This window comes from Barbus barbus (assembly GCF_936440315.1).
Source record: "Barbus barbus genome assembly, chromosome: 5".
Classification (NCBI taxonomy): Eukaryota; Metazoa; Chordata; class Actinopteri; order Cypriniformes; family Cyprinidae; genus Barbus; species Barbus barbus.
In genome coordinates this window covers 20,931,436-20,949,387 of record NC_136733.1, presented here as the reverse complement: position 1 = coordinate 20,949,387, position 17,952 = coordinate 20,931,436, and the positions used below count along the sequence as shown (strand labels likewise).

At 37.5% G+C, this 17,952-nt stretch overlaps 1 protein-coding gene across 3 annotated transcripts in view; it reads right to left on the bottom strand.

Annotated features, from left to right (window-relative positions):
• arb2a (ARB2 cotranscriptional regulator A) overlaps window positions 1-17,952 on the bottom strand; it is a 187,363-nt gene that overhangs the window by 144,119 nt on the left and 25,292 nt on the right. For all 3 annotated transcript variants that reach the window (XM_079417181.1, XM_079417182.1, XM_079417183.1), the window contains exon 6: window positions 17,597-17,788. In XM_079417181.1, coding sequence (XP_079273307.1) covers window positions 17,597-17,788 — 192 coding nt within the window. The remainder of the gene's footprint in view (window positions 1-17,596; window positions 17,789-17,952) is intronic.

The window sequence follows — 17,952 nt, the reverse complement described above, 5'->3', positions numbered from 1 at the left end:
AATGAAAAAAAAGAACAAATAAATAAATACCCAGAACATTTTTTATTTTATTTTATCATACTTACTATTTACTGACATATGATGCTATGTATGCTTCTTGTTGCCTGGATTTTTGTTAAGATGAAGAAAACGGCTTAACTGAAGAAAAACTTCAGTTGGTGAGATTTTTGTAATAAATGTAGGTCTCACTTTATATTAAGTGGCCATAAAATCAAAAAATACGTACAATGTAGTAGGGCTGCACGATTATGACAAAAATCATATGTCGATTATTCTCTTGAAATTGTAATTGCGATTATTAATAACTATTATTTTGAACAGATTTATGCCATTTTTTGAAGCTGCATGTCATATTTTTATATTTATATTTAAAAAAGGCTGAAAACACCTGAATTTTTATTGCTTTTCTATAGCATTGAGCCTCAAATGTCAACTAATAATAATGTTATACTAAAACTAAAAGAAAAAAAAAAAAAAAAAAAAAAAAAAAAATGGTTTGCTAAAGCTATATTTCATTTACAATTAAACAGACAAAATTTCAAATTACAGTAACATTTTACAGTACAATTCATATTATCAGGGCTCCAGACAAACATTGGAGAGCAGTGGCAACAGCTCCTGATTTGGTAGCACTGAACATGTAATATTCCAAGTTTTGTCTCAGAAATGCACATTAGAACAGGAGCTTTAGCTCAGAGTAGCAGGAGCTTGAGTTGGGATGCAGATGTACATTTGACAGTACCATTGTGAAAACTGTAACAGCCTCATCTTTTATACATAACCAAAAGTACAGCACCATGGTAAAAACGTAGCCTAACTATATGGTTTATATGGTGTTTGCATTGAAAAACAGTAGCCTAAAGACATTCAGTCAATAACAAATACACATCAACTGATAGAATAATTAAAATACTGTAATTATATTCCATTACTACTTTAACATATTTAGTATATTAATAATATAATAATACTCAATATGAATATCCTACTTTTCTGCCACCTTACCATTGTTACCGTTAGGGTTACTACAGTAAAACTATGGTAAATGTGGGCGATTTGTGGATTGAAATGTCTTCTAACTGGATTGTTGTTGCACTGTTTCTGCATCAGTGTTGATGAGAATAACAGCTACGATTTATTTGGCTTTAAACTAGTTTAAATTAAAGAGACGTGATTTGTTCTGGAGAACTCTGCGCTGAACTCGAGTGCTTCTTACTGGATTTCACAACGTTGTTTAGCGCGTGATCACGACTGGTCACTGTAATAAACGCATTCGCTCTTAAGATCGCGCTGCGCTGTTTTCTTTTGAGGCGAGCGGATAAAAGGTCAGTGTGGTGCGCAGTTCAAATGATTACCGCTATTTTGTTCCGCTTTTGACACGATTGGCGTTTAACATATCTATCATGCACAACAGTGACAACGACTATCAGTTAGACAAAAGTCTTTTATCCAGTGTGTTTGAGTTTGTTAAACCCCGCGCTGCAAACACCTCTTAAGCACACAGAATAATGCAAGTGGGCATTTTTAATTGTTTATTTATTTTTGTAAAATCGCAGCTTTGAACGATTATGTAATCGTGGCATCCATAATTGTAATCGCAATTAGAAATTTGCTTAATTGTGCAGCCCTACAATGTAGTTATTGTGTTCATATTGCATTTCAAAACACTTTTGCTGCTATTGATGTGGGATACGGGTAAGGTCAGGACCGGTTTGGTGGTATGGGTAGGTTTAAGGTGTAACGGATGGGTCAATAGTGTAATTATAAATGTAATTACAGAGTATTTAACCCTCTGGGGTCTGAGGTCATTTTGGGGCCCTTGAGATGTGTTGACATGCCCTGATATTTGTGCTTATTTCAGCTTCTTAAATCATACTATTGACCAACATGTAATTTTTTTTGTATTCAGCACAAACTGTGCTACAATAATATGTGACCAAGATGGATGTACATGTCTGCATTTCTTAGAAAAAAAATATTATGCGTGGTTAGTAAGTTTTGGGGAAAATAATGTAGCTGAAATAAGGCCATAAAAGCCACACTAAATCGTCCTGAATAAGACTTTTGAGTAATCAGTCTTGCAGGCTAGAATATTTACTTCACAATTATGTGAAAATCATTCAGCTTAGTCATTCACTAAAAATTTAAATCAATATATTGTTTTCTAAGACATGTTTTGTGATCTAAAGCCAATATGCGAGGGAGTGGTAGTGGGCTTGAATATTAAGTGATTCTCACCTGACAGACAAAGGGCCCTCCCCTAAAGCTGCTAATGGCCCATCAGTGTGACTGTGACTGAGGCAGGTAAGACAGAGAGTGTGAGGAGACTGAAAAAATGGGGTTTTTAAATTTTGTATTTTATTTACAACACAGTATAATCAAAACATACATAATGAAGGTCAAAGACACATTATTGTGCACACTGATCTAACCACAGAGATGTGAACAGACTTTGAGTTATTCCTGCAACAGATTACTGTAAATACCTGATATTTACTTATTTCCATGGATTCAAGAAGAAAAAAACACAATCAGTAGCCAAGGATCTTGTTTTACCATAGAATATCAGTGTAGTTGACCATCTGATGCTGGTACAGCACTCTCAGAGGAAAACATCTTGAAGAAAGTCATCAGGATTCATCTGTGGTTCAGGTACCTGGTCCAAAAAAATACAAACAACCAAAAAAAAAACATTTGTGAGCATAGACTCATGCATGCTTTGTACTATCGTACACAAAAAAATTAATTTTATATCTGAGAAACTAATTATTATTGTTTAGTACGTTATTAAAATCTATTTTTGAACAGAGTAGGCTAAATAATAAACATGTTCTAAACAGACTCGTAGTATTCATCATGTTACAATGTACTCTCATATTACTTGTATTGTTTTATACAGAGCATGAAAACAACAGTTTGGGGAAAAAACAACTATGATTGTGTAGTCATATAGCCTAGTATGCATGATTTTATAGCAGCTGTTATGATTCTGCAGCACTAGACTCAAGTATGCTGTGGACTACAAAAGGATGTACTTTGTACTATAAAAAATTATATTTTATATCGGAGAAACTATTATTGTTTAGCACGCTATTATAATATATTTTTGAACAGAGAAGACTATTAATAATAAACATGTTGTAAACATACTTAGACTCGTATCATTCATCATGTTACAATGTAACGTTACTCTCATATTACTTTTATTGTTTTATCTAGAGCATGAAAACATACTCGTGCCGTAAGAAATTTAAATACAATGAAGTGCCCATCATATTCAAACACTGTAGTCTGGAATTACAGTTTGGGAAAAAACAACTATGATTTTGTAGTCATACAGCCTAGTATGTATGGTTTTATAGTAACGTTAGCTGTTATGATTCTGCAGCCATAGACTCACGTATGCTGTGAACCACAAAAGGATGTACTTTGTACCATAAAAAAGGATATTTTATATCTGAGAAACTAATTGTTATTGTTTAGCACGCTATTAAATCTATTTGTGAACATTAAATATTCTTCTAAACATTCTTAGATGCGTAGCATTCATCATGTTGTCGGTTGGGAAAAACCCAACTAAACGCGTTCAAGTTTGTCACAATAACACGCTAACTAATGCAAAAAAGAAGCATTTACTTACTCAGATCGATCTTCTGTATGAACTGTTGCACTTATTCTGAGGTGAATCCAGCCTTTAGTCAGCGCGTCTCCTTCCAGAAACGAGCAGCAACAGAGTCTCGTGATTGTTTGTTGTTGGGCGTCTCCAAGCGCGCGCGCGTCACGTGGTTATTTACATGTGAACACGAGGGGGCGGGATCTCATTAGAAATAATGAGTTAGACTGGACAGACTGAACATGGTGTCGGTTTCATACTGATTACTTTATCACAGAACATTTGTGTTCGATAACACTTACTTCGTTTGAAAGCAGACACTTTAGGCTTTCTATAGATATAACTCTCATGTTTCTGTGTTGAGTATTCGCTGAGTTACACTTCATTTTAGTGACGCGTTACTATAAACATATCGCGGAGACGGAGAAGACAGAGAGCGCATCCTGTTGGTTTTCTTTTTTTTTCCAAAACCACAAAGTTTTGTTGTAATCGTGAGTGTACTCAAAAAAAAGTAGACACTTAACAGTTTCGATTGATGTATAACACTTATTTGTGTGACCAAAATCAACAGAGTACTTTTAGTGTCTTTTGCACTTATCGTAAAAAAACCGAGTTCGTATCGCCGGCGATACGGCGGGCCCCAGAGGGTTAAAAAAAAAAAAAGTATTTTTAAAATATAAGTACAATGTAAAAACATGTATGTACACAATAAGCGCATTATATCAAATTATTAATTTAAATGCAAGTACATAGTAGATAAGGGCAGTTAATATAAACTAGGACCAAATTTTGGTTTACTTTCTAAAAGCAGCCACATCTATTGGATTTTCCCCAGTGAAATAAATCGGTAACTATGATAACCAGATTTTATTTTCACCCATATTAAACCCCACCCTCAGTATGATGCGTGGCCGAATGTTTCTACAATTGTCATTTAAATGAGATAGAACAAGTACTTTTTGTTTTGTAAAAAAAAATGACAATTTAGTGTTAATCATATCTACAGTTGTAATAAACAATATCTTTGTTTTATATCTCTATGCAAAAAGCCTTCACATCATTCATACAGCACATTCAAGCAATTCAGATGCTAAAATGCCAATATCTTCTGAACCAGTCGGCCTTCTAAAGAGCTGTGTTCATAAAGGAGTGGCAGCTATTCAAAACATTTGGAACGGGGCCATGCGGTCCATCTTCATTATCATGCACTAGCCTTATAGAAGTGAAGGTCTCCGGACATCTGAATGTTAGCCAAAGGTCCTTGAGAACAGCCATCCCTCTCCCATATTTATTATAATTTTCCTGTAATGCGGGATAAAAAAACTAAACACACATACATTCATTTGTTCTTCTCTTTCGTTGAACCACAGAATATGGCCAAGACCCAGCTAACCCCTATTTGCACCAACGGTTCCTCCCCATCGATCAAGCTCTTGGAAAACTCTGGCATGTTTCTTTTTATTTTTTTGCAGCTAGGCTGAACTTTGACCTCCTGAGCAGTCCTCCACGGATATCTGTATAGCTTCATTTTGGTTTCCCCCATAAACTCAATTTCCTGCGAAAACTTTGTCGAGTCTATTACCTTGACCTCGACAAAGCACAGCAGAGAGGACGGCATGAAAAATTTTACAGATCCAGGACAACAGAAGAGCCCTTAAGACTGCCAAGAACACAAGGAGAAATTCTAATCGATACGTTCATATGGGCAGCTTTCATTTGGGGTCGGATTTCTGCTCGAGTACGTTGTTAAAGATTGATATACAGGACAATAAAAAGTACTATTAATAGTACTGGGTTATATTTTATACCCCTCTCTTTCTCTCTTCCCTTCTGTCACACTCACACAAACACTTTAGTCAGCCTCAGAGAGTCGTCCCAAGGAGGGAATGAGCAAAGACCTACCTCATACACTGCCACAGGCATTGTATGAGAGAATCTAAACAAGGCCATCCCATTGGGACACTCACACACTGCCCGCAGCACAGAACGACCTACTACACACACCTCGCCGCCTGCCTCTGCCTTCATATCACCAGTTCATTTTGCAGCAGAATCTAATTATCAACACTGTTAATGAGTGAATGATCCCCAATAATGGTTCAGAATGGTTTTCTTGTTTTGGTCCATTAAAGGTATTTCTCTTACAAAAAAAAAAAAAAAAAACTATAGCAGTACTGTGGTATCATATAGTATTGCTATTGTGGTCACTGACATGACACTTCCCCCCCCCCCCCCCCCAGATCTACTAATACAATAAACATACAGTTACTTGAATAAACCTCTTTCAAAATGCTTATAGTTTTCTTTTTTTAATTAAAATTAAATTTGATTTTTTTTTGTGGTACATATAACAATATCACAGTGATGATTGACTTATATTACAACAAAGAAAAAGAACATGAAATAAATGTTTTGTACCTTTATTTTTTTATACAGCGCTTTTAACAATACAGATTTAGGAAAATTATTTCTTGGAAAAAGACATTCAAAATTTCCTCTCTGCTTATCAATATTTGAAGGGGGGGGGGGGGGGGGGGGGGGGCAAGTAGTGGGAACTATAAAATTCATGTTGTGCAACCAACATGCAGTAAGAAAAACCGAAACAGGAAATATCACAGAGAGGACTCCTGAAGACCCTTATACCGTTCATAAAATTTGAACTTTTAACCAAAATTTAATAAAGAGCGTTTATTAATACAACTTTAAATGACAAGGTGGTGAGGCTCCACAAAAACATATAGGTATAAAACGTACTCATATAATAATCATTCATTACTATTGCATATATTTTATTAAAATATCTTAAATACAATTAATATATAAATAAATATTTAATATTTTTTTATATACATTTCTATAATAAATATATTTTAAATATCATTTAATATATAAATAAAAAACCATGTTCTATCATTGTTTCATGTCCAAAATTTAAAAACTACCAGTAATACCACAGCACTTTATTAGTACACCATCCCCTTTCTATGACATCGTCCCACCCAAAGTGATGGCCCATAAATCTTTGCGCAGTGATGTGAGCAGCTTGTCTGATGGTCTAGATGGCATCACAACAGTCTCTGGTGGGATACGATGAGCGAGTGACATTTGAATACATTTATGAATGTGTATATAAATGAAAACCATCTTGCTCTTAGGTAAGATGTGTCTGTGTGAAAATAAGATGACAGAGCTATATGGATGAGCATCTGATACCTATTCTGACTGTCAGATGAAGCTACGGAGGTGAGGGCGAGTCAGACAAAATTAGGCGGCAATCAATAAACGCTGAAGGCACTCTCAATGCTCACGTCTGCAAAGACAAACGCCAACTCATAAACCCAGCCTCATCCGCAACACACCTTACCATCAGGACAATTAAATGACAAATAAATCTTTTAACATCTAACGACATGGTAAATCGCTCGTCGGAGAGCGAGAGTGATGGAAACCGTAAAATGGGAAGCAGAAGAAACTACAGCCAGTTCGCTGATGAGACTCAGTACGGTTAAGACTGGGGAATAGGGCCACAAAAAAATAATGTTTTCTCCTCTTTCTGATCAATTTTTAATTTAGCCCGGCTTGCCTGCACTCTTCCCAGGCTGGGGTGTGGTAATTATTGCATTATATTGACAGTGGTGATTCCCGCAGGGGGCTATTTAAAAGAGTTTTAACCCCGGAGCAAGTCGCTCCCTCACATGGCCCTTTGAAGGTGTCAAGTTCATTGATTTTAACTGCAGGAAATGCTGCACCTTCCAGCAAGATGGAGAATGCGTTACCCCCGTACTGGGCCACAGTTACCCCCAGTATTCCGATGCACGCCTCTATATCTAGTTAACGTCATTGAGGGGCTCCAGTTTCCCCCCGTATACAGGAAGCATAACATCTCTGATGCTAAAGGCTAGCCCTTAGCGAGCGAGCTATGGATCGACTGATAATCATAAATGCAGAAGAAGAAAAAAAGAAAAAAACAGGTCCCCAGTCAGTAAAGAGAGAAGGGAAAAAAAGGAAGCAGGAAACTTAAGGGATTTCAGGCAGAGAGGACAGCGATGGCATACAGTATCACACCGCATCTGCAAATGACAGAGAGAGGGAGAGAGGGAGAGAGAGAGAGAGAGAGATGGTGAGCCGATTTTGAAAAAGACATCAATCCGGTGAAAAAAAAGCAACATGACAGAAATTAAACAAGATTCCTGTGTTTGAGTTTGCCCGCTTCCCGGCCCCCTTTCAGCCTCCCATTGAAATTCTGGGCAGATACAAACCCCTAGGCTTTTGACACACTTTTGAAAACACCACACCCCCTCTTTCTTTCTAGCAAGTCTCCAGAGTCGCTTCTAACTGACTAACAAGAACAGGGAGGGGGGATGGGGGGATACGGATCTTATTTTTTATTAAAGACTTTATTCTTAATGAAATGCAGTTGCCCTTTTTTATTCCTTTTTCTGACGTTTCCTTTTTTTAAGCAGGCAACCGACTGTCAGCAGCAAGGGGAGGTTTGGGATATGAGAGTGTGTGTGTGTGTGTGTGTGAGAGAGAAAGCTATATGGGGGTCGATTTGGGTCAGGGAGGAAGGGGGTAGAGTTTACTGAGGGGGTGCAGGTCAAAGCAACAGCAAAAACAAACATGCAGGCCAGAGACTGGAGCAGAGAAAACATGGATAGGGAAAAAACAGAACAAAGAAAAATTGATTGGAAAATAATAGAATTGTGACAAGAGGATGAGAGATATTATTTGGGATAGCATCTTGCTACTTTTATGCAGTATATGCATACTGCACAAATGCAAATTTTCTCTATGTACAGATGACTGCCAGAAGTGTGCAAAAAGAATACATCCCATAATGCAACAAGCTCGAACTGTTAAATCTACTAATTTTAATCTATTAACAGCTGTCTGGAAGTTTGGGGTCAGTAAGAAAGTAATACTTTTATTCAGCAAGGATGTATTAAATTGGTTAAAATTTACAGTAAAGACATTAATGTAATGTTGCAAAAGATTTCTATTTCAAATAAATGCTTGTATTTTGAACTTCTTGATCAACGAATCCTGAAAAAACGCATCATGATTTTCACAAAAATATTAGGCAGCACACTGTTTGCAAAATTGTTTTCAAAAGCCACAAATGCACCAAATCAGAATACTGATTTCTGAAAGATCAACAGAAATAATTTATATACAGTCAGGTCCATAAATATTGGGACATCGACACAATTCTAACATTTTTGGCTCTATACACCACCACAATGGATTTCAAATGAAACGAACAAGATGTGCTTTAACTGCAGACTGTCAGCTTTAATTTGAGGGTATTTACATCCAAATCAGGTGAATGGTATAGGAATTACAACAGTTTGCATATGTGCCTCCCACTTGTTAAGGGACCAAAAGTAATGGGACAGAATAATAATCATAAATCAAACTTTCACTTTTTAATACTTGGTTGCAAATCCTTTGCAGTTAATTACAGCCTGAAGTCTGGAACGCATAGACATCAGCAGACGCTGGGTTTCATCCCTGGTGATGCTCTGCCAGGCCTCTACTGCAACCGTCTTCAGTTTGTTCTTGGGGCATTTTCCCTTCAGTTTTGTCTTCAGCAAGTGAAATGCATGCTCAATCGGATTCAGGTCAGGTGATTGACTTGGCCATTGCATAACAGTCCACTTCTTTCCCTTCAAAAACTCTTTGGTTGCTTTTGCAGTACGCTTTGGGTCATTGTCCATCTGCACTGTGAAGTGCCGTCCAGTGAGTTCTGAAGCATTTGGCTGAATATGAGCAGATAATATTGCCCAAAACACTTCAGAATTCATCCTGCTGCTTTTGTCAGCAGTCACATCATCAATAAATACAAGAGAACCAGTTCCACTGGCAGCCATACATGCCCACGCCATGACACTACCACCACCATGCTTCACTGATGAGGTGGTATGCTTAGGATCATGAGCAGTTCCTTTCCTTCTCCATACTCTTCTCTTCCCGTCACTCTGGTACAAGTTGATCTTGGTCTCACATCTGTCCATAGGATGTTGTTCCAGAACTGTGAAAGCTTTTTTAGATGTCGTTTGGCAAACTCTAATCTGGCCTTCCTATTTTTGAGACTCACCAATGGTTTACATCTTGTGGTGAACCCTCTGTATTCACTCTGGTTAAGTCTTCTCTTGATTGTTGACTTTGACACACATACACCTACCTCCTGGAGAGTGTTCTTGATCTGGCCAACTGTTGTGAAGGGTGTTTTCTTCACCAGGGAAAGAATTCTTCGGTCATCCACCACAGTTGTTTTCCGTGGTCTTCCGGGTCTTTTGGTGTTGTTGAGCTCACCGGTGCGTTCCTTCTTTTTAAGAATGTTCCAAACAGTTGTTTTGGGCACGCCTAAAGTTTTTGCTATCTCTCTGATGGGTTTGTTTTGTTTTTTCAGCCTAATGATGGCTTGCTTCACTGATACCCCTTTTCCACCTAAGCAGTTCCAGGTGCTAGTTCAGAGCCAGTGCTATAGCTGGTTCTTAGTTAGTTCGACTGGGGAACCCTTTAAGAACCGGTTGCTTTTCCACATGCTAGAGAGCCAATACAGAGCCAGCTCTTACGTCACTGAATACGTTTCATGTTTCGGTTCACTAGCGCAGCACAACAGGCTTGTTCGATGTACATCAGCGCCACGCAGATCGATCGATCGGCACACAACACACTAAAGCACGGTGAGAGCGATCCAAAAGCATAAAGAACCGTCTGCTTTCCAGTCGCTCCCGCAGCACCCCGATATGCCTCGCACCGAACGGTCCGCGCAGCGCCGATCTATCCCGGACAAGCCTAAACAAACTATCAGCAAACAAACAAACGTTGCGGTGCTATTTGATGTTCGTGGCTTTGCGAACCTACATCGGCATCCAAACACGGCGAATCAAACATGTTAGCGTTTAGCTGCTAATTCAAATATGGCGGTCCAAGTTTCTGTTCGTCTTGTTGGTCACGGTAACCCCGCCCCCAGCTCCTGACGCAAGCGGTTCTTCCTTCTAGCCCAGCAATGTTGTGGTGCTACTTACGAACCGCTTTTACTGGTTCGGAGCTGGTTCTTTGGATGTCGAAAAACAAAGAACCGGTTTGAAACTAGGCTCTGGCTCCGAACCAGAACTGGAACTGCTTAGGTGGAAAAGGGGTATGATAGTGACAGCTCTTTGGATCTCATCTTGACAGTTGACAGCAACAGATTCCAAATGCAAATAGCACACTTGAAATTAACTCTGGACCTTTTATCTACTCATTGTAATTGGGATAATGGGGGAATAACACACACCTGGCCATGGAACAGCTGAGAAGCCAATTGTCCCATTACTTTTGGTCCCTTAACAAGTGGGAGGCACATATGCAAACTCTTGTAATTCCTACACCATTCACCTGATTTGGATGTAAATACCCTCAAATTAAAGCTGACAGTCTGCAGTTAAAGCACATCTTGTTCGTTTCATTTGAAATCCATTGTGGTGGTGTATAGAGCCAAAAATTTTAGAATTGTGTCGATGTCCCAATATTTATGGACCTGACTGTATATGTGTGTGTGTGTATGTATATATATATATATATATATATATATATATATATATATATATATATATATATATATATATATATATATATATATATATATATATATTGTGCATAAATTTACATAATAATAAGAAGAATAAAAGGTTTTAGACAATATACTTTAACAAAATATGCAGGATATAAGCATTCCTTTCCGAACATACTGCAGTCAGAAAAAAAAATTCCTGCAACTGCATATTACAGATAAGTAAAATAAGATTGGATGGGATAACAGGGATGAGGAAAACTAAATAAAGTAGGGAACGAGTGAGTGAACCTGCGAGGGAGAGGGAGGGAGGGAGGGAGAGGTGTTGGTAGAGTTGCAGTATATTTATTGCCTCTGTCAAGGGCTCGTTTTCACTCATGCTTCCTGAGAGCCACTAGAGGGAAAAAGATCTCAAGCATCAGAGAGACAGAGAGAGAAAAATCCTCTCACCTTTCCAGTCACGTCCTCACGTTAGCCTCGGCTACATTTTGGCTGGGTCAATGTCAGAGTAACTGCAGGCTTAAACAAGATGCTCTGAGTGAGCAATCAATCCGGCTCTGTCAGAGAGAGCGCGACCGAGACGAGACAAGAGCAGAGGGGGGTGCTCATATGAGATTAAATCAGCCATTTGAAAATATTACAGCAAACAATACATTCATACACACCAGGCACGTGTCCTTGTACTCGCATAAACACAGAGCTAGTTTAGGCCAGTGGTCTAAACTGGTCTTGTAATCCTGTCAGGACAGACCCATGACCAGTTTTAGGGGTCACAGATCACACAGTAATCAAATTCTGATCCTGCAATACGAGTGAAGTCAAAATCCACAGTTTTTCGTTTCTCCAGCTTTTTCTTGCTCTCTCCTGCTTCTGACAGGTCACAAGGTAATGATTCTGCTACCATGATGCAACAGGCAGAGCTATCGGCTGTCAGGAGTTAAACTCATGAAGGAATAAGCTGTCATTAAGCAAGCTTGCTTTCTTTCTCAAACAAACACACACACACACACCCGTTCATACACATTCACTCTCTCGGCAACCCAGCTGTCAGACTCTGGCCCCGTTTCCCAGCGCTGCCACGGCGGGCTTCTGTGGACGCCCATAGTCTGTCACACGCTCGGCGCTGTGGGAATAATGCACAATCTTCTCTTACACAGTAGCACGTAGTCAGTGGTGTGTGACCAGCTAAACTTCTGCACACATGCAGCAGCTGGATCAGCGTTTATCTTTAAAAAAATTATGGTTGTGTAATTTTTCCTTTTTTTCCATTACAATACATTAACATTTATACCAGCCGCAAACTTTTATACTTTTGAATGATATTATTATTATTATTATTCTGAATTACATAAATACACTACCACTAAAAAGTTTTTAAACCGTAAGGTTTTTACTGTTTTTTAAAGAAGTCTCTTCTGCTCACCAAGCCTGCGTTTATTTGATCCAAAATACAGCCAAAAATATTTTTACTATTTAAAATTACAGTTTTCCATTTGAATTTATTTTAAAATGTAATTTATGAATTGTTAGCATTATTATTCCAGTTACATGATCATTCAGAAATCATTCTAATATTCTGATTTGCTGCTCAAAAAACTACATTTATTATTACGTTGAAAACAGCGGAGTAGAATCTTTTCAGGTTTCTTTGATTTGAATAGAAAGTCTCCCACCCACCCACCAAAAAAAAATAAAAAATTAATTAATTATACTGACTTTTGAACGGTATAGTGTATATTAAAATTTACAACAGATTTTTATTGCAGGTAAATTCTGATCTTTGGATCTTTTTATTCATCAAAGGATCCTGAAAAAAATTTACTCAGCTGTTTTAAATATTGCTAATAATAAAAAAAAAAAAAAAAAAAAAGATTTTATATGCAAAACGGCATACTAGAATGATTTCTGAAGGATCATGTGACACTGAAGACTGGACTAATGATGCTGAATATTTAGCATCACAGGAATAAATTACATTTTAAAATATATTCAAACAAAAATAGATATTTTAAATGGTAAAAATATTTCATAATATTACTGCTTTTGCTGTATTTTGGATCAAATAAATGCAGGATTGGTGAGCAGAAGAGAATTCTTTAAAAAAAATCTTACTGTTCAAAAACTTTTGATTGATAGTGTACATATTTGCTCCTTGATTTCGAATTAAACTCTGAAGAGTACTTGGTTACAGTTTTCTCCCTCTTATTTATTGATTTCAAAACCAGTTGATTATTTCTGGTCTGGCTTCAAAACCTGCTCCTGTACTCATTTGATTGAGTTGTCTTCCTGCTGCTTTTTCTCTGACAATGAGCTAATAAGGACAATGGTCTAAAGCAACTCAGAATCAACCTGCTTTATTTTACAATCTGATTTCTCCACAATAATCTTTAATAAAGCTTCACAGGACAGATCAGGAAGCAATGAAATCTGTTTGTAAGCACATAACCAATTCCCATCAGAATAACACATCTCACAGGCTAAAAGAACAGACTGATCTGGGATCAGAGCGTATTCGGCACATGGCCTCAGGTGGCCTTGTTTATCACAGAGGAAATCACAAACCCGAGCCGTCACTTGAAGAATCAGACAGCGCATCCGCACCCCTTCAGCAATACAGATATTGCAAAGTGACAGCCACATTCCCTCTGTCATACTGATATACACGCAACACACTCTGGAATCTCTCTTCCTGTAAATGCTATTATGATGATGTCACAGCAAAGCTGGGGTCATTATTTAGCATGATAAATGGTCGGCAGAGCACAACATGCATTCTTTCCGTCTAACCCGTCACAGTACGCCCCCAGAACGCACCTCTTCACAAATGCAATAAGCCACTGTCTCACACACACATACAAGCAAACTCTCCTTCCCTGTCCGTCTTTTCCCAGCACTGTACAAAAAGTGACTTTGCCTGCAGATATCAGTGTGGGAGTGTGTGTGTGTGTGTGTTTTATGACATTCAGATGGAAGAGCGAGGGAGATCTCCCTTAAGTCAATTTGAACGCACGGGCCGATGAAATTACACAGGTAGCGGCGGGCGGCGTGACAAACGACTAGCCGCGATGGACGGAAATAACTCCACTCGGGGATACGTCCTCCGACAGAGAAAAGAAATGAAAATCTAAATTACAGTTTACAGTACACACATAACAGCAAAACAGCTGGGTAAATAAATATCTATGGATTGGAGAGAGTAAAGAGGACAAAATAGAGATAGATACAGCAGTTTCTCAGACTACAAGCATGTGATAATACTTTCACTGATGTTAAACAATCTACTGGCCCAGTCAGGCCAAAACTTCAGATATTTACACAACCTGCTAATATCTTGAAACCACATTCATTTTTAATTATACAGTGCCCTCCAAAAGTATTGGAACAGTAAAGACAAAATTGCTCTGTTGGCTGTGGAGTCAAGACATTTACAAATATGATTACAAGATGAACATGAGACAAAACTACAGAATGTCACATTTTATTATTGGGTGATTCAACACATTTGGGTGATTACCAGCTAAGAAGTTCAGCACTTTTAAAGTTTCATCCCTCTATCTGATGTGAGCATAAGCATTGGAACAGTTGCCTCACAGGTCTTAAGTTAATTCTTCAGATGATGACACACAAACCAGGATGAAGACGAAGGAGCTGACTTTGAAGGAAGCAATTTGGATGCTAAAAGAAAAGAGGAAGTCAATTAGAGCTCTAGCAAAAACAAAAGGGCATGGAGAAATCAAGAGTTTGGAAACCACCAGCAACCAACAACGACCTGATGGGCTGAGAAAACAACAGTAGTTGATGACAGACAAATCATAAAAGCTGTGAAAATGAATCCTAAAAGACGTGTCTGTAAAATCACCAACAACTCCCAGAAAGTTGGGGTGATGCTCTGACAATCTACTGTCCTCAGGAGACTTTGACACAGAATTACAGATGCTACACAGCAAAATGCAAACCTCTGACCAGCACCAAAAATAGAAAGGCAAGATTAGAGTTTGCAAAAAAGCACAAAGGTGAGCCAGAAGAGTTTTGGAAGTGTGTTTATGGACCGATGAGACATAGATTAACCTTTATCTAAGTGATGGGAAAGCAAAAATGTGGAGAAAAAAAGGGAACTGCAATGATCCCAAGCATACAGTCTCATCTGTAAAGCATGGTGGAGGTGGTGTAATGGCATGGGCATGCATGGCTGCCTCTGGATCAGGCCCTCTCAACTTTACTGATGACTTAATGTATGATGACTGTAGCAGAATGAATTTGGAAGGGTTCAAAACCATCTTGCCTACCAATATTCAAGAAAATGCCACCAGATTCATTGGGAAGTGCTTCATATTGCATCAGGACAATGACCCAAAACACCCTGCCAGTTCAGTCAAGGAATTTATAAGGGCAAAGAAATGGAAAGTCTTAGATTGCCCAAGTCAACCTCCAGATTTAAATCCGATTGAACATGAATTTCATCAGCTGGAGAGGAGAGTAAAGGCAGAAACTCCCCAAAACAAGCAACAATTGGAATTGGCTGCATTAAAGGCTGGGAAAAGTATTTTAAAGCATGAGACCAAGAGTCTGGTGATGTTTATGGGTCACAGACTCACTGCTGTGATTGTGTGCAAGGGATCTGCAACTAAATAATAGCTTTTAATCTTTTATATCTGCCTTATGTTCAACTGTCCCAATGCTTATGCTCACATCAGATAGAGGGATGAAACTCTAAAAGTGCTGAACTTCTTAGCTGGTAATCACCCAAATGTGTTGAATCACCCAATAATAAAATGTGACATTCTGTAGTTTTGTCTCATATTCATCTATTAATCATATGTGTATATGCCTTGACTCCACAGCCAACAGAGCAATTTTGTCTTTACTGTTCCAATACTTATGGAGGGCACTGTATATACTATAGTAATATAGAAATATGTTTTTTTTTAATGTGTACAAAATACAAAAAGACTTCATTATGCTTTAAATTCACAGTACAAAAATAAAAATGTGCACTACTGATCAAAAGTTTTTGAATAATTAAGATAATTTAAGTTTCTTATGCTCAACTAAGCTGCATTTATTAGATTGAAAATACAGTAAGAACTAGTGGTGGGAATCGCAGGGTACCTCACGATACGATAATATCACGATACAGCAATTTTTGCAATTATAAATGTATTGATAAACAAACCCTATAATTATACATCATGATATCTAACTATGAAAACAAAATGCCTGTGAACAAGAGAAAGTTCTCCCTCTTTATTCAAGTCTAAACCTTTACAAAACAGAACAGAAAGTTCTGTAAATCAAATTGAACATTTTAGGTAAATTAATAATTGTATTCTTGGACTTATTAAAAGCTCGCACTTTTCTTTGCATGTAAACCAACACATTTAACAGCTTATCAACTTTTTGTATATACAGTGGTGGACAAAATTATTATAATACTAGTATTTTCACCAGCTAAAAATAGTTTTAAGTCAGTTATTTCTATCTTTTGTTGTAGTGTGTAATTCAGTGAGATGTGTGTTTGCACAAGGAGTTTGGAAAGAAGTCAAAAATGGTGCGGACACATTTTAAGACGCTGGGAGCAGGGAAATCTATTTAGAGCGGCTTATTGTATTAATTAAAATTTCGATATTTGGTACCGGTGTATCGATTCTCATATCACATGAAGGACAACAATATATCGCCATACCAATATTTTGTCCCACCACTAGTAAGAAAAGTAACATTGTGAAATATTTTTACAATTTAAAAAAAAAATGAACACTTTATTCCATTTTAAAACGTAATTTATTCCTGTGATGGCAAAGCTGAATTTATCATCATTATTAATTCAGTCTTTAGTGTCCCATGATCCTTCAGAAATCATTCTAATATGCTGATTTGATGCTCAAGAAACGTCTAATTATTAAACTGTTTTCAACATTGACAAAAAACAAAACATTACTAATAAATGGGCACCAATAATTGATAATAAGCATCAAATCAACATATTAGAATGATTTCTGAAAGATCATGGGATACTAAAGATTGGAGTAAATACTGCTAAAAATTCAGCTTTGCCATCACAGGAATAAATTACATTTTATATTTTATTAAAATAGAAAACATTTCTAAATAATTGTAATAATATTTCAGAATATTATTGTTTTGGTAGCATAAGAGACTTGTTTCTGAAATATTAATAAAAAAAAGAGTGAGTATGTATGCATGTAATTAAAATTTAGCTGGAATTGGAACTTAAAGTTGCCACATTTTTACTTGATTGACATCTGATCTCTGGATAAGTAAACTATATAGCCTACACACATCCAACACGAACACAAATGCAATAAATTATTTTACAACAAAAACTGAAAGTAACTTTGTATACATCATGCTTAAATTATTTGCTTTGCTAAAAACAATGAAGACGACAAAATAAAACCCACCTCTTTGGCACGGTTAATGAAGGGTATCTGCGTCCCACTGTTGAGGTCTTCATTAATGATGAGGCGTCGAGCCCACTGGCCTGCCCTTACCACTCCACTGCCCTGGATGAGAACCATGATCTTCTCTGGGTTAGTGAGGGCATCCTCGCTCATGTAAATAAAGCTTTTTGGTTCATCCTCAGTTGCATCAACCTGAAGGAATATAAATATTACAATTAGCTCCAAACTGAGATGCCTTTGGCCAATTACGACAGGGCACGAGATTTTGGAAATTTCATTTTTATACTGAACATACTTAGGGCACTTCAAAACAAGAGTTCACACTACATTCCAAAATCCTGCAGTAAATGAAGTGG